The sequence below is a fragment of the Scyliorhinus torazame genome, chromosome 4 (assembly GCF_047496885.1).
Source record: "Scyliorhinus torazame isolate Kashiwa2021f chromosome 4, sScyTor2.1, whole genome shotgun sequence".
Classification (NCBI taxonomy): domain Eukaryota; kingdom Metazoa; phylum Chordata; class Chondrichthyes; order Carcharhiniformes; family Scyliorhinidae; genus Scyliorhinus; species Scyliorhinus torazame.
In genome coordinates, this window is record NC_092710.1 from 260,302,624 (window position 1) to 260,324,737 (window position 22,114).

A 22,114-nucleotide genomic window follows, 5' to 3' on the forward strand; every position below is an offset into this window, starting at 1 on the left:
TTCCAAGATTTTGCCCACAACAGAAGTAAGGCTCACTGATCTATAGTTACCGGGGTTGTCTCTACTCCCTTTCTTGAACAAGGGGACAACATTTGCTATCCTCCAGTCTTCTGGCACTATTCCTGTGGCAAAGATGACTTAAAGATCAAAACCAAAGGCTCAGCAATCTCTTCCCTAGCTTCCCAGAGAATCCTAGGATAAATCCCATCTGGCCCAGGGGACTTATCTATTTTCACACTTTCCAGAGTTGCTAACACCTCCTCCTTATGAACCTCAAGCCCTTCTAGTCTAGTAGCCTGAATCTCAGTATTCTCCTCGATAACATTGTCTTTTTCCTGTGTGAATACTGACGAAAAATATTCATTTAGCACCTCTCCTATCTCCTCGGACTCCAAGCACAACTTCCCACTACTGTCCTTGACTGGCCCTACTCTTACCCTAGTCATTCGTTTATTCCTGACATATCTATAGAAAGCTTTAGGGTTATCCTTGATCCTACCTGCCAAAGACATCTCATGTCCCCTCCTGGCTCTTCTTTGCTCTCTCTTTAGGTCCTTCCTAGCTAACTTGTAACTCTTGAGCGCCCGAACTGAACCTTCATGTCTCATCTTTACATAAGCCTCCTTCTTCCTCTTGACAGGTTTTTCGACTGCTTTAGTAAACCCCGGTTCCCTTGCTCGACCACTTCCTCCCTGCCTGACAGGTACATACCTATCAAGGACACGCAGTAGCTGTTCCTTGAACAAGCTCCACATTTCCATTGTGCCCATCCCCCGCAGTTTTCCTCTCCATCCGATGCATCCTAAGTCTTGCCTCATCGCATCATAACTGCCTTTCCCCCAGATATAACTCTTGCCCTGCGGTATATACCTATCCCTTTCCATCACTAAAGTAAACTTAATCGAATTGTGGTCACTATCACCAAAGTGCTCACCTACCTCCAAATCTAACACATGTCCTGGTTCATTACCCAGTACCAAATCCAATATGGCCTTGCCTCTCGTTGGCCTAGCTACATACTGTGTCAGGAAACCCTCCTGCACACATTGGACAAAAACAGACCCATCTAAAGTACTTGAACTATAGCGTTTCCAGTCAATATTTGGAAAGTTAAAGTCCCCCATAACAACTACCCTGTTGCTTTCGCTCTTATCCAGAATCAACTTTGCAATCCTTTCCTCTACATCTCTGGAACTTTTTGGAGGCCTATAGAAAACCCCTAACAGGGTGACCTCTCCTTTCCTGTTTCTAACCTCAGCCCATGCTACCTCAGTAGATGAGTCCTCATCAAACGTCCTTTCTGCCACCGTAATACTGTCCTTGACTAATAATGCCACCGCTCCCCCTCTTTTACCGCCTTCCCTGAGCTTACTGAAATATCTAAACCCCGGCACCTGCAACAACCATTCCTGTCCCTGCTCTATCCATGTCTCCGAAATGGCCACAACATCGAAGTCCCAGGTACCAACCCATGCCGCAAGTTTACCCACCTTATTCCGGATGCTCCTGGCATTGAAGAAGACACACTTTAAACCACCTTCCTGCCTGCCGGTATACTCCTGCAACTTTGAAACCTTACTCATGACCTCACTACTCTCAACCTCCTGTATACTGGAGCTACAATTCAGGTTCCCAAGCCCCTGCTGAACTAGTTTAAACCCTCCCGAAGAGCATTAGCAAATTTCCCCCCCGGGATATTGGTACTCCTCTGGTCCAGGTGTAGACCATCCCGTTTGTAGAGGTCCCACCGACCCCAGAATGAGCCCCAATTATCCAGAAATCTGAAACCCTCCCTCCTGCACCATCCCTGTAGCAACAAGAACCTTAGTGTGGAACATACTGAATGGAGATAAGCTAAATTTTACTGCATTTTCTGTCATTTTCAAGTTGAAATGATTTCTAATGTACTTTTACAAATTCTATGAATAAAGTATATTTTTGGGGGAAAAAAGGTCTTCTGAGGAACTCTTAAGACAACAACTGCTCTTTTCAGAGCATATTTTACATAGTGTAACCATAAAATCTTCTTACTGATTACCACTCTTACCATGAAAACCTTCAAGGAATTTTTAAATTGAAATACTGCTGAGCACAATAGTTGGCAAAAGTGGGACGCTAATTGTTTATTCTATTTACACTTCAGATACGGGGCAGCTGTGGTTAGTACTGCTGCCTTAGGGCGCCGATCCCGGGTTCGATCCTGGCCCCAGTCACTGTCCGTGTGGAGTTTGCACATTCTCCCCGTGTCTGCATGGGTCTCACCCCCATGACACAAAAAGATGTGCAAGATAGGTGGATTGGCCACGCCAAATTGCCCCTTAATTGGAAAAAAAATAATTGGGTGCTCTAAATAAAAAAATAAAAATACACTTCAGATACAACCAAATGTTAAGTCAGAATAGATTTTTTTTACCAGTCTTAATTAACTAGGTTAGTAGCAATAATTCTGTCCAATATCAGTTAAAACTTCCATTATCAACAGTAGTCACTACATTTGCAAGCTTCAATATTCTGATTGGTTTCTATTCTGTTCAAGCAAAAGGCATTTAACCCTTTAAATTGCTGCAGACCTTTAATTCCTACGGCAGGATACTACCCACAAACAAAACAGGTAAGCTCTGAATCAAATGCATTTCTAATGCACGCAACTCACCTAAATTATCTTAATCACTTAAGGAGCTATGGAAGGGCAGGTCAGCGCACAATATGTTAATGTTTCTAGTTTGGAGATAGGCAAATTCACTTGAGAATTTGTATTAATCTTGCATGAATACAGTAGGGTTCCATGGTATGCACCTAAGTAACTGAAATACAAAAAGTTTAGACAATCTCAAACAGCAATGACAATTTTGACCAATTCATTCATCTAATGTAGTACCATCAACTACATTTTTGACTTTTTAATGCTTAAGTAAACTTGAATGCAACATAACACAACTTTCGACACTGCATTGTTAAAACTAGCCAATGGTTAATGATGATGCTTTTGTGTATATTGCCCTCTGAAAATGGTAAATCAAAGTCAGTCAGTCCAGATAGAGTGATATACCATTTTGTTTGCATATTTATGTTTTTCATAAATGGAAAACACAAGTAACATTTACAAAAGTCTTCTAATTATGATTAATTGCAGTCCACAATCTTGATAACTCTATTATTGATTAAAATTTAGATTTAGAAATAGCAATAATAATTCTTGGCAACACTGCATAGCAGTCACAGCAAATTTCACAATATATTCATCACAAATTTTCAGCATTAGACAAAGTTTACATTAAAATGGTGCTATCATACAGCTGGTAAGGCTTGTTTACATAGGTTATAGGAATGTACTGTAAAAACCTAACCTCTGAACCAAAATATTGCCTTTTTTATGTTGATTAAAGTTTAGGTGTACATAAATCTGTAATCATTTTAAAGTTACTTACACATAATGCAAGGTTAATCCTTGCTGTGTAAATCCAAGTTTATATAGAAACAGGAACAGGCTATTTAGTTCCATGAACCTGTTCTACCATGTATTTAGATCTTTGCAGATCTATACCTTAACCTCATTTACCCACCGTTGAACAGAAAGGCAAATAAAGATGAATAAAAGCCTTTTTTTCATTATTAAAACAACAGCCTGTATTGCAAAGCATTTCTGAAGGTGTGTGTGTGTGTGATTTTCTTTTGCAGTCAATAGTATAATAAATACATTTTCAACCTCTGGAGTATAACAACATGACATTCAGGCAGATCTGTTCATTTATATTTTTTAAGCAGAAAGTACATTTATTATTTTTAAAACTTTTACTTTCTCAGACCTTAGTTGATGATCTGGGCTATCAATAAAATGTCAAACCTGTACAAACTGTCAAATAGTTTCAGATTTGATGACACTGTTATGCATTAATGGCATTGGAAAGGAATTAATCCCTGTAGTTGCCTCGGTGAACAATTAAAAATAAATGCAAATTGTGCAAGGAAAAAATGGAATGTTTGTGAAGTTTTGATGCTCTTGTTAAATACCACAACCAGAACAATAGAAATGAATCAGCTTGCTGTATTAGTAATGACAAATGGTTTAATACAAAGGATGTTTGTGCTTGATTACCAAAACAGTGTAAGTATAGCAATGGGTGAAATGTTAAGGCTTTATAGGAACATACCAGTGTACTACAACTAAAACAGCTATTTACATTTGTTCTATGGTTCTAATTTTTGGCTTCTTTCAATACCAATGGTATTTATTTTTCACAGTGTAGCAATTTTTCAACACAGAATTCTAAAGGTACCGATCTTTTGTTGTTTGTTATCAGTAGTAAGTGTCTGAAAGAAAAAGAGGGACCGAGAAGGAGACAAAACGAAATGTGGAATTGTGTATATGTTCTAATTGATCATATTTACATCTCTACATCTTAATTTTATTTATAACTATACATGAAAAAATCTACAAGTAATCAGTAGGTATGCAATCCAGTTCTGAATGCCACATCTGCTTTCTGATGCAAAAGGTACAAAAATGAAAAAGGTTTGGTTGTCATTCCAAAAAAAAGTATTATTCTCAGTGCACACTCAAAATCCCATGGATTCTGAGCTCAGTTGAAGCTGGTTTTAGCAATGGTTTATCATGGTGCAGCCCAGCTGCAGAGCAGTCACATAATCATGTTCTTCAGCATTTCTCAGTTATAGCCAAAGCCACATTGCTGAATGAGTTGTGTCACTGCACCACAATGAAGTAAAGCTGACTTTCTTTCTGTGGCTCTTCCATCCCCATTTAGACTCATTTTCAGCCCACACTGTTCTCTACTCAGCAATATAACCTTAGGTAAATGCCTTTGAACCGAATGCTTGAAAATGTGGGATTTGAATCTTGCCCCTGGTGTAACTTAAATATCACATATTTTCCTTTTTTAATCAAACGTAGTTGGAGGTTTGCTGAGATAATATGCAGAGCACATTTTCAACACTGAAGGCAGATCAAAACTCAGAAAGGACAATCACTTTTAATCGTATCAAATTGTTCTCGTCTTTCAATATTCTCTGGAGAAAATTTTCCCAGTCCCTTTAAGGTTTTTTTTATCCCTCTCAAAAAGCAACTTTTGAAAAAGGAAAGTGTGTGAAGAATACATGGCATTATTTGACTGGACCATCTAACTGGATTAGATTATTGGTGTTCAACTTCCTGAGAAGTTCTGCTTTTGTCTTCATTCATTTGAGCTGAATTATCCTCACTGTTATGTTGTTTCAGAAGCAGTCCTCGCCACCTCGCCTTGTTTTTTCGCAGATGACTCATCATAGTTATGGTCAAAGGAGTGTTTTCAGTAAAACGAGACCATTCCATAAACAGAGGCTCAACAATGTAACTCATAAAACCTAAAACAAGGAATAATAAAATGAAATTATAATTTTCTATAATGGAAGGTACCTATTGAAAAGTTAGATAAATATTTTAAAAGTGCTTGCAATTTCTTCTAATATATATATTTTTATACAATATAATGAACTATTAACATGGCATGCTAAATAGTGACAAAGTACAATTAAGTTTAAACAATAGCAGATCAGATCTCAAGCTGTCACTCACCAACTCATCATTCTGAGTTACTGCTTCTTTCTCTCAACCACTGTCCTACCCCACAATGCTTAATATCTATACTATGCTTCAAGGCAGTAGCTTGTTATAACTGGGTTAGAAGCATACAAAACTACTAATCTGTTCACAGATCTTCTCCAAGTTCTTGAATGTTTGCATTGAAAATATTATTTTAAGTTTTAATTTCTCCATATTAAGTTCCAAAATCTTGTAAACTGGTGCAAGATACAGAATCCCTTTCCCTCTCACCAAATAGGAATGAGACAACATTGTTCAGTCACCTATATATATTATATATGTTTCTTAAAAATTCTGTGCTGGATTGCATTGTAAAAGGTGTTGAGCTAGAAATTTCAGAAAGAACTATGATGCTCCTTTTTGCAGATGATATTGAATTATCGAGGGGCTCGCTTGAGAATTTACTACACTCTATTCGCCCTCTTGAATAAAGGGTTTTGCAGTAGGAGGTAGTTGAAGTGAAGTATTGCTTTGCATGATAAAAGGAGTATCAAAGAATATTGTTTGGAAAATACAGGAGGTATCAATTCCAATTGTTCATTGATACTATTACCTGGGTGGCTTGGTATATGTCAATTACAGCCTTGAAACAATCTTTCAGGATTGTTATGAGAAGGAAGCAGAGCAGACTTCAGTCTTCCTTATTTCTCTTCAATCATTGAAAATTCTCAGGAAGTTAAGGCATATAAATCATAGCACCAAATTATTCTCCTTTATGATTTACAAATCCTTACTTGCAAGGTGGAGGACCACGTTTGAGGTAGGTTTATGCCAAAAAGGAAGATCGTTTCAAGTCTGGATTAAGCTTTTATTAAGCTGAATAACCCATGTATGTTGCTTTGGACTTTGGTATTTAAACAGCAAGGCGGCTGGCAAGTTGTCCAACGTGGGTTCTTACACCATACTTGAGGCAGATTTCCGTCATTTTAAGTGGGACAAAACTTAGATTTAGGATGTTTTACATTCCTACTCTCCTGCCGCCTTGTTTAGTATTGCTATGGAACTATATTTTACATTTTTGCTCTTGTCACTGCAATAATTTCTTATTCCAGATCATAGAATCCCGACAGTGCAGAAGTAGGTCATTTGATCCATCGAGTCTGCACCAAACCTCTGAAAGAGCACTCTACCTAGGTCCACTCCCCTGCCCTTTCCCCATAACCCCACCTAACTTGCACATCTTTGGACATTTAAGGGGTAATTTAGAATGTCCAATCCGCCTAATTGCACATTTTTGGACTAGGAGGAAACCGGAGCACTCCGAGGAAACCCACACAGACACGAGGAGAATGCGCAAACTCCACACAGACAGTCGCCCAAGGCTGGAACTGAACCTGGGTGTCTGGCGCTGTGAGGCAGCAGTGCTAGCCACTGTGCCGCCCCTATGTCCTTTGCGCTCCATGCATTTGTATTCTCTACCAAACTCCGATTCTACTGTCTCAGACTTCTCACTTGCTTGCACAAGTACACAATCTTCATCTGTTTCAAGCTGGGTATCCACTTCTGAAATGATGCTGTCCACTTTCAAGCAGCTACCAGTTACCTCATCTTCCTTTTCAGTGACTTAATCATCTTTGATTTAAGAAATCCCACCATCAACTTCAACACCTGAAACCATCTCTTATAGAAATAGAAAATGCTAGAAAAACTCAGCAGGTCTGACAGCATCTGTGATGAGAGAAACAAAGTTAACATTTCAAGTTCAATGTGACTTCTTCCCAACTTATCTTCTAACATGTCCTTTCTCTTCCAGGTCAAACACAAATACAGTATCATTGCAATTTTTTTTACCTATTTGTATGCTGGGAATGGTGTCATTTTGTTGATTGCACAGTGGACTAACTTCAAACTGAAACCGTTGCTCAAGGTCACCTGCAAATCAAATAAATAATAGCAGTTTTGAGAGAGATAGTGAATTTGACCAACTCAAAACTTTCAAGCGTGGTCACTTTTATGAAGATACAATTGCATCGACTTGGGAATCTAGAAGTGGTCACTGGTTTGAAATTATCCTAAGGTACTTGGTCACTGAGGGAAGAGTCAGTGGGGAAGATGGAGAGAAATTAAGTTTAAAAATCTATTTATTGACAACATTCATCATCCATCTGACACCCCCGACTGACCACCCCACGACTAACAACCTGATGCCCTGAATACCCTCCACCCCCTGAATGACTACCTAAACCCAGGAAAAGTTTTCTAGAAACAAAGTTTCTAGGTTATCTCTGCCCATTTGATTTGTCCATTCTATATGAAGATTAAAGCCCTCCATAATTATTACATTGCCTTGGTTACAAATTCCAATAATTTCTTGTTTAATGCTCTATCTAACAGTTTAACTCCTGAAAGGGGGCCTATAAATTATGCCCACCCCTTTTTATGAAATTTGGTTTCCATTCACACTTGACACTTGTGTCAAGATTATTTCCCATGCCTTATGCCATACATTACTACCAGGGCTGTTCCTTCTCCTTTTTAATTCTGTCTCTTCAATACGTGTATACCCTGGAATATTTGTTTCACAACTGGCCTGGGGCAAGAATGAAGCCAGGTACGGAATTTTGTGCCACCGAACTAGATGCCAGTTCCCTGGCTCCAGTTGCCCCCAGGCCGTATTCCTGAAGGCATGGTGGAAGCACAGTAGGGTTACCTGGCCACAAGTAGCATGTAGCCATTTGAGTCTGTTAATGGTCACTTAATAGATGGTGGCTAACTGGGATCTTCCAACCAATGCCCAGGCCCCTGTAAGAAACAGGACAATACAGATGTCTGGAGGTGATTTCCAGAATGGCACTGGGCAAGCAGTACTCTAGGCAGGGTTAGAGATTCCCCTCCACCCACAACCCTCATCGATACCTGGGTTCAGCAGCATCTACTGGCTGCCTTGTGGAGGGGTCTTGGTTGCAAAGGCTTTTTTTATTTTATGTTTGAGAAGTTGGAGAGAGGGGGTCTTTCTGTAAGGGCGTCCTGCTGCTTTCAAGCTGGAGAGATGTCGGCCCTTCAGCTTCAAGAGCCCATCACCCGTCCTTAATTGGATGGTGAGCCTGCCTTCTGACCGTTAATTTGGCCAGCTCAGGGATAAACATAGATGGGTGACTGTATCCCACAATTTTGACCTCAATTTAAGCTTGATGGTGAGGTTCTAAAGTCTGCAGGAAATCCTGTCTCATGTCTTCATAATGGCAATTAGATCTAAACCATTTGCCACTAATTGTGTCGCTAGGACATCCATCTTGTGACGAATGCTTTGCGCAGATATTGAGGGTTTAATTTCATTTTCTTTTATGACTATTCCATCAGTTCACATGCCAAAAGATTAGTGACTGTATGATCAAATAATCTAGAAAAATCATTTGCAGTGGTTTACCATGAATTCATAGCCAGTATATAGATGAAACACAAATGACATTATCAAGACACTTCAAATTTCACCCATCTGGACACAAGTAAATTCTGATTCTTTTTCAGCAATACACTGAAATATAAGGATAATTTATTTCAATTAAACAAATAATAGAAAACATAAATTTAATTTTCTAAGGCAATCAATTAGGTCCAGAGTTCATTTTTCACTACCAGTTTTTTTGTGACTTAAATACTTAGTGGTGGTCCTAGATAGGGTGCCCTTTCAGAGGGGCCGTGCAGTCTTGATGGGCAGAATGGCCTCCTGCACTGTAGGAATTCTATGATTCTCTTGTAGTCTCTGCTCAGATTATTTCATATCACAATGGCTGAGATTCAGCAACTTCTGGGTTGAGGGTTGGAGGAAAAGAAACTTGAACCTGTGTCCTATTACCCTAGATTATGAATTGCTAAGCTTTAATGATGTGCTAGTTAGAGTTCCACTTTGGGTTCCATTGTGCAGACAACATACATGAGTATTGAAGAGTGTACAGAGAAATTCAACCAAACAAATCCAAACATTAAAGGACGTGATGTGCAAGAAAATAATAACTAAGATTTATGAAAAGCAACTAATACAAAATATTGCATGGTATGAAATTTTAAACCCAGAATTTTATTTCAAAGTTTATTTGCTTTGATTCTCTTCCTGCACCTAGTGGTGCAACGGGTAGACTTTCATCTGTTTCCTTAGTGCATTTTGGAACAGGTCGCTAACCTGTCACCGGAGGCTTATACCTTGAGGGGCTCTACTCTGCATCAAGGAAGGCTGACCAGAAGTCACTTTGGCTCTTCCCACCTGCCATTTGTGTGCTCGAAGAATTTCACAGGTTGATATTCAACCTGTTGACTGCGTTATAAATGCACTTTCCTTGGCCATCAGGTCTTGGGGTGGGGACTTGAACCCGGAGCTTCTGGCTCAGAGGCAGGGATGTTTCTGTAATATCCTGCATGGGACTTACAGGATGGGAATGATTATCTTCTGCCTGGTTCTTGCAGAGTACGAGCTGCCCTGCTAAGGGGTGGGGAACTCCATTCAACCATGTATAAAAGGTCGGCCAATAAGTTACCGACCAAGAAGAGACCCAGTAGGGATCTACCGGGAGTTGTATATAACATAATTGTCAATAAACCAGCATCAATGGCTACCAGGCGAGTTGAAGGCTTTCTCCTTGAAGTTCTCGGAGATGGTATCCTCCTGTGGGGCATGAGGGTTGTTGTTCCGTGGTAAAGGACCTCCGCAACAGGCACCCAGGAGTGCCCAAATGAAAATTTTGTGGTGACGTTATGTCTGTTAGCTGGGGCTGGACACGGATATAGGGATGTTGACTCAACAGTGCTCTATCTGTCAAGAGCACCAGAAGCTCCCTGCGGCAGCACCCCATCACCCTTGGGAGTGGCCGGGGGCCCCATGGGCTTGTGTATAAACCAATTTTGATGGTCCATTTTGCGTTTGATGTTTCTCGTGCTGGTGGATGACCATAAGATGGCGATGATCACCTGCAGGGTGACCGTCGGGTGATTGCGCATTTCTTTTTTGATCCATCGAATCCCAGACGTGCTTGTAACAGATAATGGGGCCTTGTTCACGAATGAAAAATTTGCCGTTTTCATGAAGGGCAATGGGATTTGGCATGTCCACACTGCCCCATACCATCCGGCATCAAATGGATTGGCAGAGCAGGCCATGGCAGAGAGGGCACATTTCCTCCGAGACATAGGCGCAAAAATGCACCGTAACCAGGAGTTGCAAGGGCTTTGCCTGGTTCGGCATTGACCTTTCCAAACTTCGCACCTGACAATGCAGTGTTCATTCATAACTTCACTGACAGTGCTCACTGGCTCCCTGGGATTATCGTCCTTCAAACGATACCAGTCTCTTACCAAATTTAATTTGAGGACAACTGGTGCGACGGCATTTGGATCATATTCACTCGCAGAGGTTGGTCCTTTGTGAGGTTCCTCAGAAGAATCCTGTCCCGGATCCTACAACTCCATTGTCGAACCAGCCTGCTGTGAAGCCTCCAGTCTATATCGACGCTGACATGTCCGACATTGCATTTTCGGATTCAGACATGGAGACGCATACATCTAAGGCCTTAGATGCAGATTCAACAGTTCAGCTGCCTCCTGCCGATCGTCCACCACGATGTTCCTGCTGCAGATGGCCTTCGAGGAATACGCCGCCTGATCAGGTACTTTGCGGCCTCGATGTTTCACCAGAGCTGAAGAGGGTCCAATGTTCTCTATTTGCTGCTCCTTCTCCAAGCGTATGGCATGCTTGCCTTCATAGGACTAGGTATCGAGTATAAAAGCTCGAAAATGATGTTACAATTATATAGAACGTTAGTCAGGCCACATTTGAAATACTGTATCCAATTCTGGTCACTGCACTACCAGAAGGATGTGGGGGCTTTGGAGAGTACAGAAAATGTTTACCAGGATGTTGCCTGGTATGGAGGGTATTAGCAATGAGGAGAGATTGAATAAACTGGTATTGTTCTTCCTATTTTTTTTAAAAATAATTTTTATTAAAGGTTTTCATAAAATATCAATAACAAAATGAGAAAGAAAAAAGAACCCAACAGGGGTAAGTACAAAACACAATCTAAAAAAGCAACCCCTCTCCCCCTGTACCTAAATAATAAATTAACATTAACACCCCGACTTAAGACAACAGGTGTATACACCCCCTCAGACCCTTCCAGTGTAAATAACATAAACAAAAATAAAGTAAACCCCCCCCCCCCCGCCCAAGCTGCTGCTGCCATTGACCAATGTCTAGCGTTCTGCCAGAAAGTCTAAGAACGGTTGCCACCGCCTAAAGAACCCTCAAGGCGAATTTCACCCTCCAATTTAATGAACCCTGCCATATCGCTGATCCAGGATTCCACACTTGGGAGCCTCGTATCTTTCCACTGAAGGAGAATCCTCCGCCGGGCGACCAGGGACGCAAAGGCCAGAATTCCAGCCTCTTTCGCCTCCTGCACTCCCGGCTCCTCTGCCACCCCAAATATTGCGAGCCCCCAGCCCGGTTTGACCCTGGATCCTACCACCCTCGACACCGTCCTCTCTACGCCCTTCCAAAATTCCTCCAACGCTGGGCATGCCCAGAACATATGGGTGTGATTTGCTGGGCTCCCTGAGCACCTAACACACCTGTCCTCACCCCCAAAGAACCTGCTCATCCTTGTCCCGGTCATGTGTGCCCTGTGCAGCACCTTAAACTGTATGAGGCTGAGCCTCGCGCATGAAGAGGAAGAGTTCACCCTCCCTAGGGCATCTGCCCACGTCCCCTCTTCGATCTCCTCTCCCAACTCCTCCTCCCACTTACCTTTCAACTCCACCACCAAGGCCTCCTCTCCTCCTGCATCACCCGGTAAGTTTCCGAGATCTTCCCCAATCCCACCCCCCCGAGAGCACCCTGTCCTGTACTGTGTGTGGCAGTAGCCGTGGGAATTTCACCACCTGCCGTCTCGCAAACGCCCTTACCTGTAAGTACCTGAAGGTGTTCCCCGGGGGGAGCCCGTACTTCTCCTCCAGCTCACCCAAGCTCGCGAACTTCCCGTCCACAAACAGGTCCCCTAACTTTCGTATGCCTGCCCTGTGCCACCCCGAAAACCCTCCACCCGTTCTTACTGGGGCGAACCGGTGGTTCCCCCGTAATGGGGTCCATGCCGAGGCCCTAACTTCCCCCCTATGCCGCCTCCACTGCCCCCAGATTTTGAGGGCCGCCATCACCACCGGGCTCGTGGTATACCTCCTCGGAGGGAGCGGCAGCGGCGCCGTTGCCAGCGCCCCCAGACTCGTACCTACACAGGACGCCGTCTCCAGCCTCTTCCATGCAGCTCCCTCCCCCTCCATCACCCACTTGCGCACCATTGTCGCATTGGCGGCCCAGTAGTACCCACAGAAGTTGGGCAGCGCCAGCCCCCCCCCCCCTATCTCTACTCCGCTCCAGGAACACTCTTCTCACCCTCGGAGTCCCTCGCGCCCACACAAACCCCATTATACTCCTGTTAACCAGCCTGAAAAAAGCCTTCGGGATAAAAATGGGGAGGCACTGGAACAGGAACAAAAACCTTGGGAGCACCGTCATTTTGATTGACTGCACCCATTCCCGCCAGGGACAGCGGCAACGCGTCCCACCTCTTGAACTCCTCCTCCATTTGCTCCACCAGCCTTGTAAAGTTAAGCCTATGCAGGGCCCCCCAGCTCCTGGCCACCTGGACCCCCAAATATCTGAAACTCCTCTCCGCCATTTTTAGTGGGAGCTCGCCAATCCCCCTCTCCTGGTCCCCTAGCTGAACTACGAACAGCTCGCTCTTCCCCATATTGAGCTTGTACCCCGAAAAGTCCCCGAATTCCCTAAGCATCCTCATTACCTCTGGCATTCCTCCCACCGGGTCCGCCACATACAGCAGCAGGTCGTCCGCATAAAGCGACCCCCTGTGCTCCTCCCCACCCCGCACCAACCCCCTCCAGTTCCTCGACTCGCTCAGTGCCATAGCCAGGGGTTCAATCGCCAGTGCGAAGAGCAGGGGACACAGGGGACACCCCTGTCTCGTCCCTCGGTACAACCAAAAGTACTCGGACCTCCTCCTATTTGTGGCCACACTCGCCATCGGGACCTCGTACAACAGCCTAACCCACCTGACAAACCCCCCCCCCCCCAAACCCAAACCTCTTCCGCACCTCGCATAGGTACCCCCACTCTACCCTTTCAAAGGCTTTCTCAGCGTCCATCGCCACCACTATCTCCGCCTCCCCCTCCCTCGCCGGCATCATGATCACGTTCAAAAGCCTCCGCACATTCGCGTTCAACTGTCTCCCCTTCACAAACCCCGTCTGGTCTTCATGGATGATCTGCGGCACACAATCCTCAATCCTCGTGGCTAAGACCTTCGCCAGCACCTTGGCATCTACATTTAGCAAGGAAATCGGTCTGTAAGACCCACATTGCAGGGGATCCTTGTCCCGCTTCAGGATCAAGGAGATCAGTGCCCGGGACATCGTCGGGGGTAAAGCCCTCCCTCCCTTGCCTCATTAAAGGTCCTAACTAACAGCGGGCCCAACAGGTCCATATATTTTTTATAGAACTCGACCGGGAAACCGTCCGGCCCCGGTGCCTTCCCCGCCTGCATGCTTCCTATCCCTTTGATCAGCTCCTCCAGCCCAATCAGGGCCCCCAGTCCCGCCAACAGTCCCTCTTCCACCTTTGGAAACCTCAATTGGTCCAGGAAACGGCCCATCCCTCCCTCCTCCCGTGCGGGCTCGGATCGGTACAATTCCTCGTAAAAGTCCCTGAAGACCCCATTGATGCCAACCCCACTCCGCACCACGCTCCCTCCCCTGTCCTTAACTCCCCCAATCTCCCTAGCTGCGTCCAGCTTCCGAAGCTGATGCGCCAGCATCCGGCTTGCCTTTTCCCCATACTCGTAGACCGCCCCCTGGGCCTTCCTCCACTGCACCTCTGCCTTCCTGGTGGTTACCAGGTCGAATTCGGCCTGGAGGCTGCGCCTCTTCCTCAACAATCCTTCCTCAGGTTTCCGCATACCTCCTGTCTACCCTCACCATCTCCCCCACCAGCCTCTCCCTCTCCCCCCGCTCCTTGTGGGCCCTGATGGAGATCAGCTCTCCCCTCACCACCGCCTTCAGTGCCTCCCAATACCATCCCCACTCGGACCTCCCCCTTGTCATTGGTCTCCAAGTACCTCTCTATACTTCCTCGGACCCGCTCGCTCACCTCCTCGTTCGCCAACAGCCCCACCTCCAAGCGCCACAGCTGGCGCTGGTCCCTCTCCTCCCCCATCTCCAAGTCCACCCAATGCGGGGCATGGTCCGAAATGGCTATTGCTGAATACTCTGTATCCTCTACTCTCGCTATCAGCGCCCTGCTCAAAATGAAAAAGTCGATTCGAGAATAAGCCTTATGGACATGTGAGAAGAATGAAAATTCCCTAGCCCCCGGCCTTGTAAATCTCCAAGGGTCCACCCCTCCCATTTGGTCCATAAATCCCCTCAACACTCTAGCCGCCGCCGGCTTCCTACCCGTCCTAGACCTGGAGCGATCCAGTGCCGGATCCAACACCGTGTTAAAGTCTCCCCCCATTATCAGGCCCCCCACTTCCAAATCTGGGATCCGACCCAACATACGCCGCATAAAACCCGCATCGTCCCAGTTCGGAGCATACACATTGACCAGTACCACCCTCTCTCTCTGCAACTTACCACTTACCATTATGTACCTACCGCCATTGTCTGCCACAATGCTCGACGCCTCGAATAACACCTTCCTTCCCACCAAGATCGCCACCCCTCGATTTTTGGCATCTAGCCCCGAGTGAAACACCTGACCTACCCACCCTTTCCTCAGTCTTACCTGGTCTGCCACCTTCAGGTGTGCCTCCTGGAGCATAACCACATCCGCCTTGAGCCCCTTCAGGTGCGCGAACACGCGGGCCCGCTTAACCGGCCCATTCAGTCCCCTTACATTCCAGGTTATCAGCCGGATTAGGGGGCTACCCGCCCCCCCTCCCCCGCCGACGAGCCATGACCCCTCCTCGGCCAGCCACGCACCCGCACCCCACACCCGGCCCGTTCCCCACAGCGGCATACCCCCGTCTTGACCCCCCCCCACTCGCTCCAGCTCCTCCTTGATCTTAGCAACAGCAACTCTATTTCCGCCCCCCCCCCCCCCCCCCGGCCTAGGACCCATCCTACCTGGTTTACTCCCCCCATTGCACTTCCGCAAGTCAGCTGACTCCTGCTGACCCCGGCCACTCCCGCCTCTCCTTCGACTCCTCCCATTGTGGCACACCAGCCTCTCCCGCTCCCCATTCACAGGCTCTCCCCCTCCATTCTAAGCGCGGGAAACAATCCTCGCTTCCCCGCCCCGGTCCCGTCCCCCCGTCTTCAGCGCGGGAAACAAATCCCGTGCTCTCCACCTACCAGGCCCCGCCACCAACCAAAACAGTGCCCAACCCGCCCCATCCACCCTCCCCAACCCGAAAGAGAAAAACACAGAGAAAAAGAAACCCAAAACAATGCAAAGGCCCCCCCCGAACCAAAAATAGGCATAACATATCCACCGCAGTCCCCAATCTCCCATCCCGACCCTCGGTCTGTGTCCAGCTTCTCGGCCTGAACAAAGGCCCACGCCTCCTCCGGAGACTCTAAATAATGGTGCCGGTCCTTGTAGGTAATCCACAATCACGCCGGCTGCAACATGCCAAACTTCACCCCCTTCCTGTGCAGCACCGCCTTCGCTCGATTGTACCCAGCCCTCCTCTTCGCCACCTCCGCACTCCAGTCCTGATATATCCGACCCTCCGCGTTCTCCCACCTGCTGCTCCTCTCCTTCTTGGCCCACCTGAGCACACACTCCCGATCGACGAACCGATGGAACCGCACCAGCACCGCCCGCGGAGGCTCGTTAGCCTTGGGCCTCCTCGCCAACACTCTATGGGCCCCTTCCAGCTCCAGGGGCCCCTGGAAGGACCCCGCTCCCATCAGCGAGTTTAACATGGTGACCACATAGGCCCCCACGTCCGGCCCCTCCAGCCCCTCCGGGAGGCCCAGAATCCGCAGATTCTTCTGCCTCGACCGATTCTCCATCTCCTTGAACCGCTCCTGCCATTTCTTGTGGAGCGCCTCGTGCGCCTCCACCTTTACCGCCAGGACTAAGATCTCGTCCTCAATGACAGAGATCTTTTGTTGAGCCTCTCGGATCGCCACCCCCTGGGCCGTCTGTGTCTCCAGCAGCTTATCAATAGAAGCCTTCATCGGCTCTAGCAGGTCCTTTTTAATCTCTCTGAGGCAGCGCTGGATACCCTCCTGTTGCTCCTCCGCCCACTGCCTCCACGCTGGCTGGTCTCCGCCCGCCGCCATTTTGTCCTTCTTCCCTCCCTTCTTCTGGTCCACCACCACCTTTTTTGTCACCCCGCTCCTAGTTCAAGCCATATACTGACGGGGAACTATTATTAACTCCTTCCCACACCGGGAAACGTCAAGAAAGTGCCCTTGGGGGCCCTGAAAAGAGCCCAAAAGTCTCGAGAGGGAATCCTTTTGGCAGTGTTCGCTTCACCAATCTGCCCCAAAATGTCCGTGGAAACTCCTGAAAAAGGTCTAAGTGTCCGTTCCAGACGGGAGCTGCCGAATGCGCGACCTACTCCTCCATGGCCGCCACCGGAAGCCTCGTCCCCGCTTCTTCAGTGGCCCTGGTGAGATCTTTTCACAGTTGTTCCCTCTGCTGTTAGAATTCACTTTTGATAAAGGTCCTCAGGACTGTTTGCAGCTTCAAGCTTGCCCTTCCCCCGCTTGCATGCTGCAAACTGCTGCAAATGCTGTTTATCCTGTTGCAGCCAAATCTTCCACTGCTTCTGCCGGGCCTGGCAGCCAAAAGACACAACACTCCTGGGGGACACCATCAGGGGAGTGTGGCAGTCCTCTTGCCACACCGGGAAATGTCAAACAAATGCCGTGGGGCCCCTGTAAAAGAGCCCAAAAGTCCGTTCCAAGCGGGAGCTACCGAATATGTGACCTAGCTCTGCATAGCCGCACCCGGAAGCCCGTATTGTTCTTCCTAGAGAGACGGAGGCTGAGGGGCGACCTGTTAGAAGTTTATAAAATTATTAGGGATATAGATAGGGTGAACAGTTGGAGGCTTTTTCCCAGGGTGGAAATGACAATTACAAGGGGGCACAAGTTCAAGGTGAGAGGGGAAAGGTTCAGTGGAGATGTGGGGGGGGGGGAGGTTTATTACACAGAGGGTGGTGGTGGCCTGGAATGCACTGCCAAGTGAGGTGGTTGAGGCAGATACATTAGCGACCTTTAAGACTTATCTGGATAGACACATGAACATACGGGGTAGAAGGATACAGGCGGTGGGCTAGATAGGACACGTGATCTGCACAGGCTTGGCGGGTTGAAGGGCCTGTTCCTGTGCTGTATTCTTTGTTCTCCGCCTCGTTGGCCGTTGAGAGTGTCTTCGGACGTTGCAGGGGAGGAATGTAATCTCTCACACGGGGTCTATGGGGTGGAAATGATTATCTTCCCCATGGTTCTTATGGAGTACGAGCTTCCCCGCTGAGGGGCGGGTGGACTCCATTCGACAATGAATAAAAGGTCGGCCAGTAAGGCACCGATCAAGAAGTGACCCAGTAGGGTTCGACCGGGTGTTGTATAGCGTAATTGTAAATATCCAAAGTTTTAAATTCTTACTCAATGTGGACTCCCCGTGCCCTTATTAAGCTACCTACTGCACCAGAAGACCTAGGTCAGAAGATTTGGAGTACAAAAAAAACTTTACTCAGATAAGAAATGATTAGAATAATGCAAAAGGGACGGCACGTGGCACAGTGGTTAGCACTGCTGCCTTCGGCACTGAGGACCCCGGTTCGAATCCTGGCCCTGGGTCACTATGTGGAGTTTGCTCATTCTTCCCGTGTCTGCGTGGGTTTCGCCCTCACAACCCAAAGATGTGCAGGTTAGGTGGATTGGCCATGCTAAATTGCCCCTTAATTGGAAAAAAAGATAATTGGATACTTTAAATTTTAAAAAAATGCAAAAGACCCAGAAGGAGCTATATTTTCAGGTCCCCCTGAAGATGGGAATGCAGGAGATCCCAAAAATAAGGGGACCAGGACCCAAATCAAGTTAAAGGCACTGTGTACCAGAGATAATGAGCAGCGCCAAGGTTGGGGAAGGGGAATTGTTGTGTTGGAATCCCACCCTCCTTCCAATTCAGCCCAAATAAGATAAATGCTTGTTCAGAATTTTAAGGTGTTCTATTTCTGATTTTGAAAGAGCTGGACACCTTACCTGTGTCTGAGAAGCTGAAGGCAGGTGGGCACAGAGTGGGGAGTCTAGATAGGAAATAAGAGCAGGCCATTCGGCCCTTCAAGCCTGATCCGCTATTCAATAAGATCATGGCAAATCTGATTGTGACCTGAACTCCACTATCATGCCTCTCCCCATAACCCATGACTCTCTTGTCAATTAAAAATCTGTCTAACTCAGACTTGAATATATTCAATGACCTCCACGATCGCTGAGGAAGAGAATTCGAAAGACAGCCCTCTGAGAGGAGAAATTCCTCCTCACCTCCATCTTAAATGGAAGACCCTTTATTTTTAAACTGTGTCCCCTAGTACTAGATTCCCATGCAAGGGGAAACATTCAGCATCAATTCTGTCAAGCCCCTTCAGATTCTTATAGGTTTCAATAAGGTCACCGCTTATTCTTCTAAACTCCCAATAGTTATAGACCCAACTTGTTCAAACCGTCCTCATGAGACACACGCTGCATCCCAGGAATCAGCCTGGCGAACCTTCTCTGAACTGCTTCCAAAGCTTATGTGTCCCTCCTTACGTAAGGTGACCAGAACTGTACAGAATCCTAGGTGTTGTCTCACCAATGCCCTTAAATTCAAAGCAACACTTCTCTGCTTTTATACCCCATCAGCCCTTGTATTAAAGGCCAACATTCCATTTGCTTCCTAATTGCTTGCTGTCCCTGCATGCCAACATTTTGTGATTCATGTGAAAGTCCACCCAGATCCCTTTGTACTGCACCATTCTGCAGTCTCTCTCCTTTTAAATAATATTCTGCTTTCTTGTACTCCCTGCCAAATTGGACAACTGCACATTTTCCCACATTGTACTCCATCTGCCAAAGTTTTGCCCACTCACTTAACCTATCTGAATCCCTATACAGACACTCTGTATCCTCACAACTTTCTTTCCTGCTTATCTGTATAGCCAACAAATTGGGCTACAATAGTCAGCTCCTTCACCCAAGTCATTAACATAGATTGTAAATAGTTGAAGCTTCAGCACTGATCCCTGTGGCACTCCACTAGGTACAGTTTCCTGAAAATGACCCATTTATTCCAACTCTGGATGGAATTTTACAGCCCCTCTTGCCAGCGTGATATTCTGGTCCCATCGAATTCAATGAACATTTGAACAGCTCATCACATTTCACTGCCGTGTCTTTGCCATGATCTGTAAAATTCCGCCCTCTGTTTCCTGTTAGCCAGGAAGTTAGCCAGCCCTCTATCTGTGTTAAAATATCACCCCATTAAATTTACAAGCCACTCTCGATCTCTTCAATTCTGCATACAAGAAAGCCAGCCTGTCCTTGAATGTTGCCAAAACTAAACTCGTATCAATCCACACTCGGTCAGCCAAATATTCCACCTCCTAAATATGTTGAAGGAGAGATTCTTGAATCCGTTGAGCACTTCCCAGAGAATTGGCAGCCAACTCTCTCAAAAGGCCAACATGGATGATGAGATCCAACAATGAATCAACTGAGCCAGCACAGCTTCCTACAAAGTATGGCAGGGAATGTTTGACAACAAAGACCTCCACATGTCAACAATGGTCCTATTATTACCACACTCCTATGCTGCAGCGAAATCTGAACTGTATATCAGTGACATAACAGCACTGTAGAAATAAAGTGACACCACCGTATCCTCAGGATCCAATGGGCGGACCATCGAGTAAATACCATTATCGTTCTTGAAACCAGCTGCAAAATCAACCTCAAAGCACTGGATACTGCGTCCGGATAGCTGAAAACCTCCTTCCCAACAAGGTCCTTTCATTTTATTATTATTATTATTTTTTTTTTAATTTAATTTAGTTGTTAGCCAGATCTTGGTAGAAAGTTAGAGGAATGGCAGGGAAGGGAGTGCAATGTTCCTCCTGCAGGATGTTTGAGGTGAGGGATGCCGTTAGTGTCCCTGCTGATTTTACCTGCAGGAAGTGCTGCCATCTCCAGCTCCTCCAAGACCAAGTTAGGGAACTGGAGCTGGAGTTGGAAGAACTTCGGATCATTCGGGAGGCAGAGGGGGTCATAGATAGCAGCTTCAGGGAATTAGTTACACCAAAGATTGGCGATAGATGGGTAACTGTAAGAGGGACTGGGAAGAAGCAGTCAGTGCAGGGATCCCCTGCGGTCGTTCCCCTGAGAAACAAGTATACCGCTTTGGATACTTGTGGGGGGGGGGACTTACCAGGGGTAAGCCATGGGGTACGGGCCTCTGGCACGGAGTCTGTCCCTGTTGCTCAGAAGGGAAGGGGGGAGAGGAGCAGAGCATTAGTAATTGGGGACTCGATAGTCAGGGGCACAGATAGGAGATTTTGTGGGAGCGTGAGAGACTCACGTTTGGTATGTTGCCTCCCAGGTGCAAGGGTACGTGATGTCTCGGATCGTGTTTTCCGGGTCCTTAGGGGGGAGGGGGAGCAGCCCCAAGTCATGGTCCACATTGGCACTAACGACATAGGTAGGAAAGGGGACAAGGATGTCAGGCAGGCTTTCAGGGAGCTAGGATGGAAGCTCAGAACTAGAACAAACAGAGTTGTTATCTCTGGGTTGTTGCCCGTGCCACGTGATAGTGAGATGAGGAATAGGGAGAGAGAGCAATTAAACACGTGGCTACAGGGATGGTGCAGGCGGGAGGGATTCAGATTTCTGGATAACTGGGGCTCTTTCTGGGGAAGATGGGACCTCTACACACAGGATGGTCTACATCTGAACCTGAGGGGCACAAATATCCTGGGGGGGAGATTTGTTAGTGCTCTTTGGGGGGGTTTAAACTAATGCAGCAGGGGAATGGGAACCTGGATTGTAGTTTTAGGGTAAGGGAGAATGAGAGTATAGAGGTCAGGAGCACAGATTTGACGTCGCAGGAGGGGGCCAGTGTTCAGGTAGGTGGTTTGAAGTGTGTCTACTTCAATGCCAGGAGTATACGAAATAAGGTAGGGGAACTGGCAGCATGGGTTGGTACCTGGGACTTCGATGTTGTGGCCATTTCGGAGACATGGATAGAGCAGGGACAGGAATGGATGTTGCAGGTTCCGGGGTTTAGGTGTTTTAGTAAGCTCAGAGAAGGAGGCAAAAGAGGGGGAGGTGTGGCGCTGCTAGTCAAGAGCAGTATTACGGTGGCGGAGAGGATGCTAGATGGGGACTCATCTTCCGAGGTAGTATGGGCTGAGGTTAGAAACATGAAAGGAGAGGTCACCCTGTTGGGAGTCTTCTATAGGCCTCCAAATAGTTCTAGGGATGTAGAGGAAAGGATGGCGAGGATGATCCTGGATAAGAGCG

At 46.6% G+C, this 22,114-nt stretch overlaps 1 protein-coding gene across 3 annotated transcripts in view; it reads right to left on the minus strand.

Moving 5' to 3' along the window:
* Positions 1-3,036: 3,036 nt before the first annotated feature.
* LOC140410904 (3',5'-cyclic-AMP phosphodiesterase 7B-like) overlaps positions 3,037-22,114 on the minus strand; it is a 336,168-nt gene continuing 317,090 nt past the window's right edge. For all 3 annotated transcript variants that reach the window (XM_072499695.1, XM_072499692.1, XM_072499694.1), the window contains 2 exons: positions 7,388-7,468; positions 3,037-5,358 (listed from right to left, as the gene is read on the minus strand). In XM_072499695.1, coding sequence (XP_072355796.1) covers positions 5,150-5,358; positions 7,388-7,468 — 290 coding nt within the window. In that variant the 3' untranslated portion in view covers positions 3,037-5,149. The remainder of the gene's footprint in view (positions 5,359-7,387; positions 7,469-22,114) is intronic.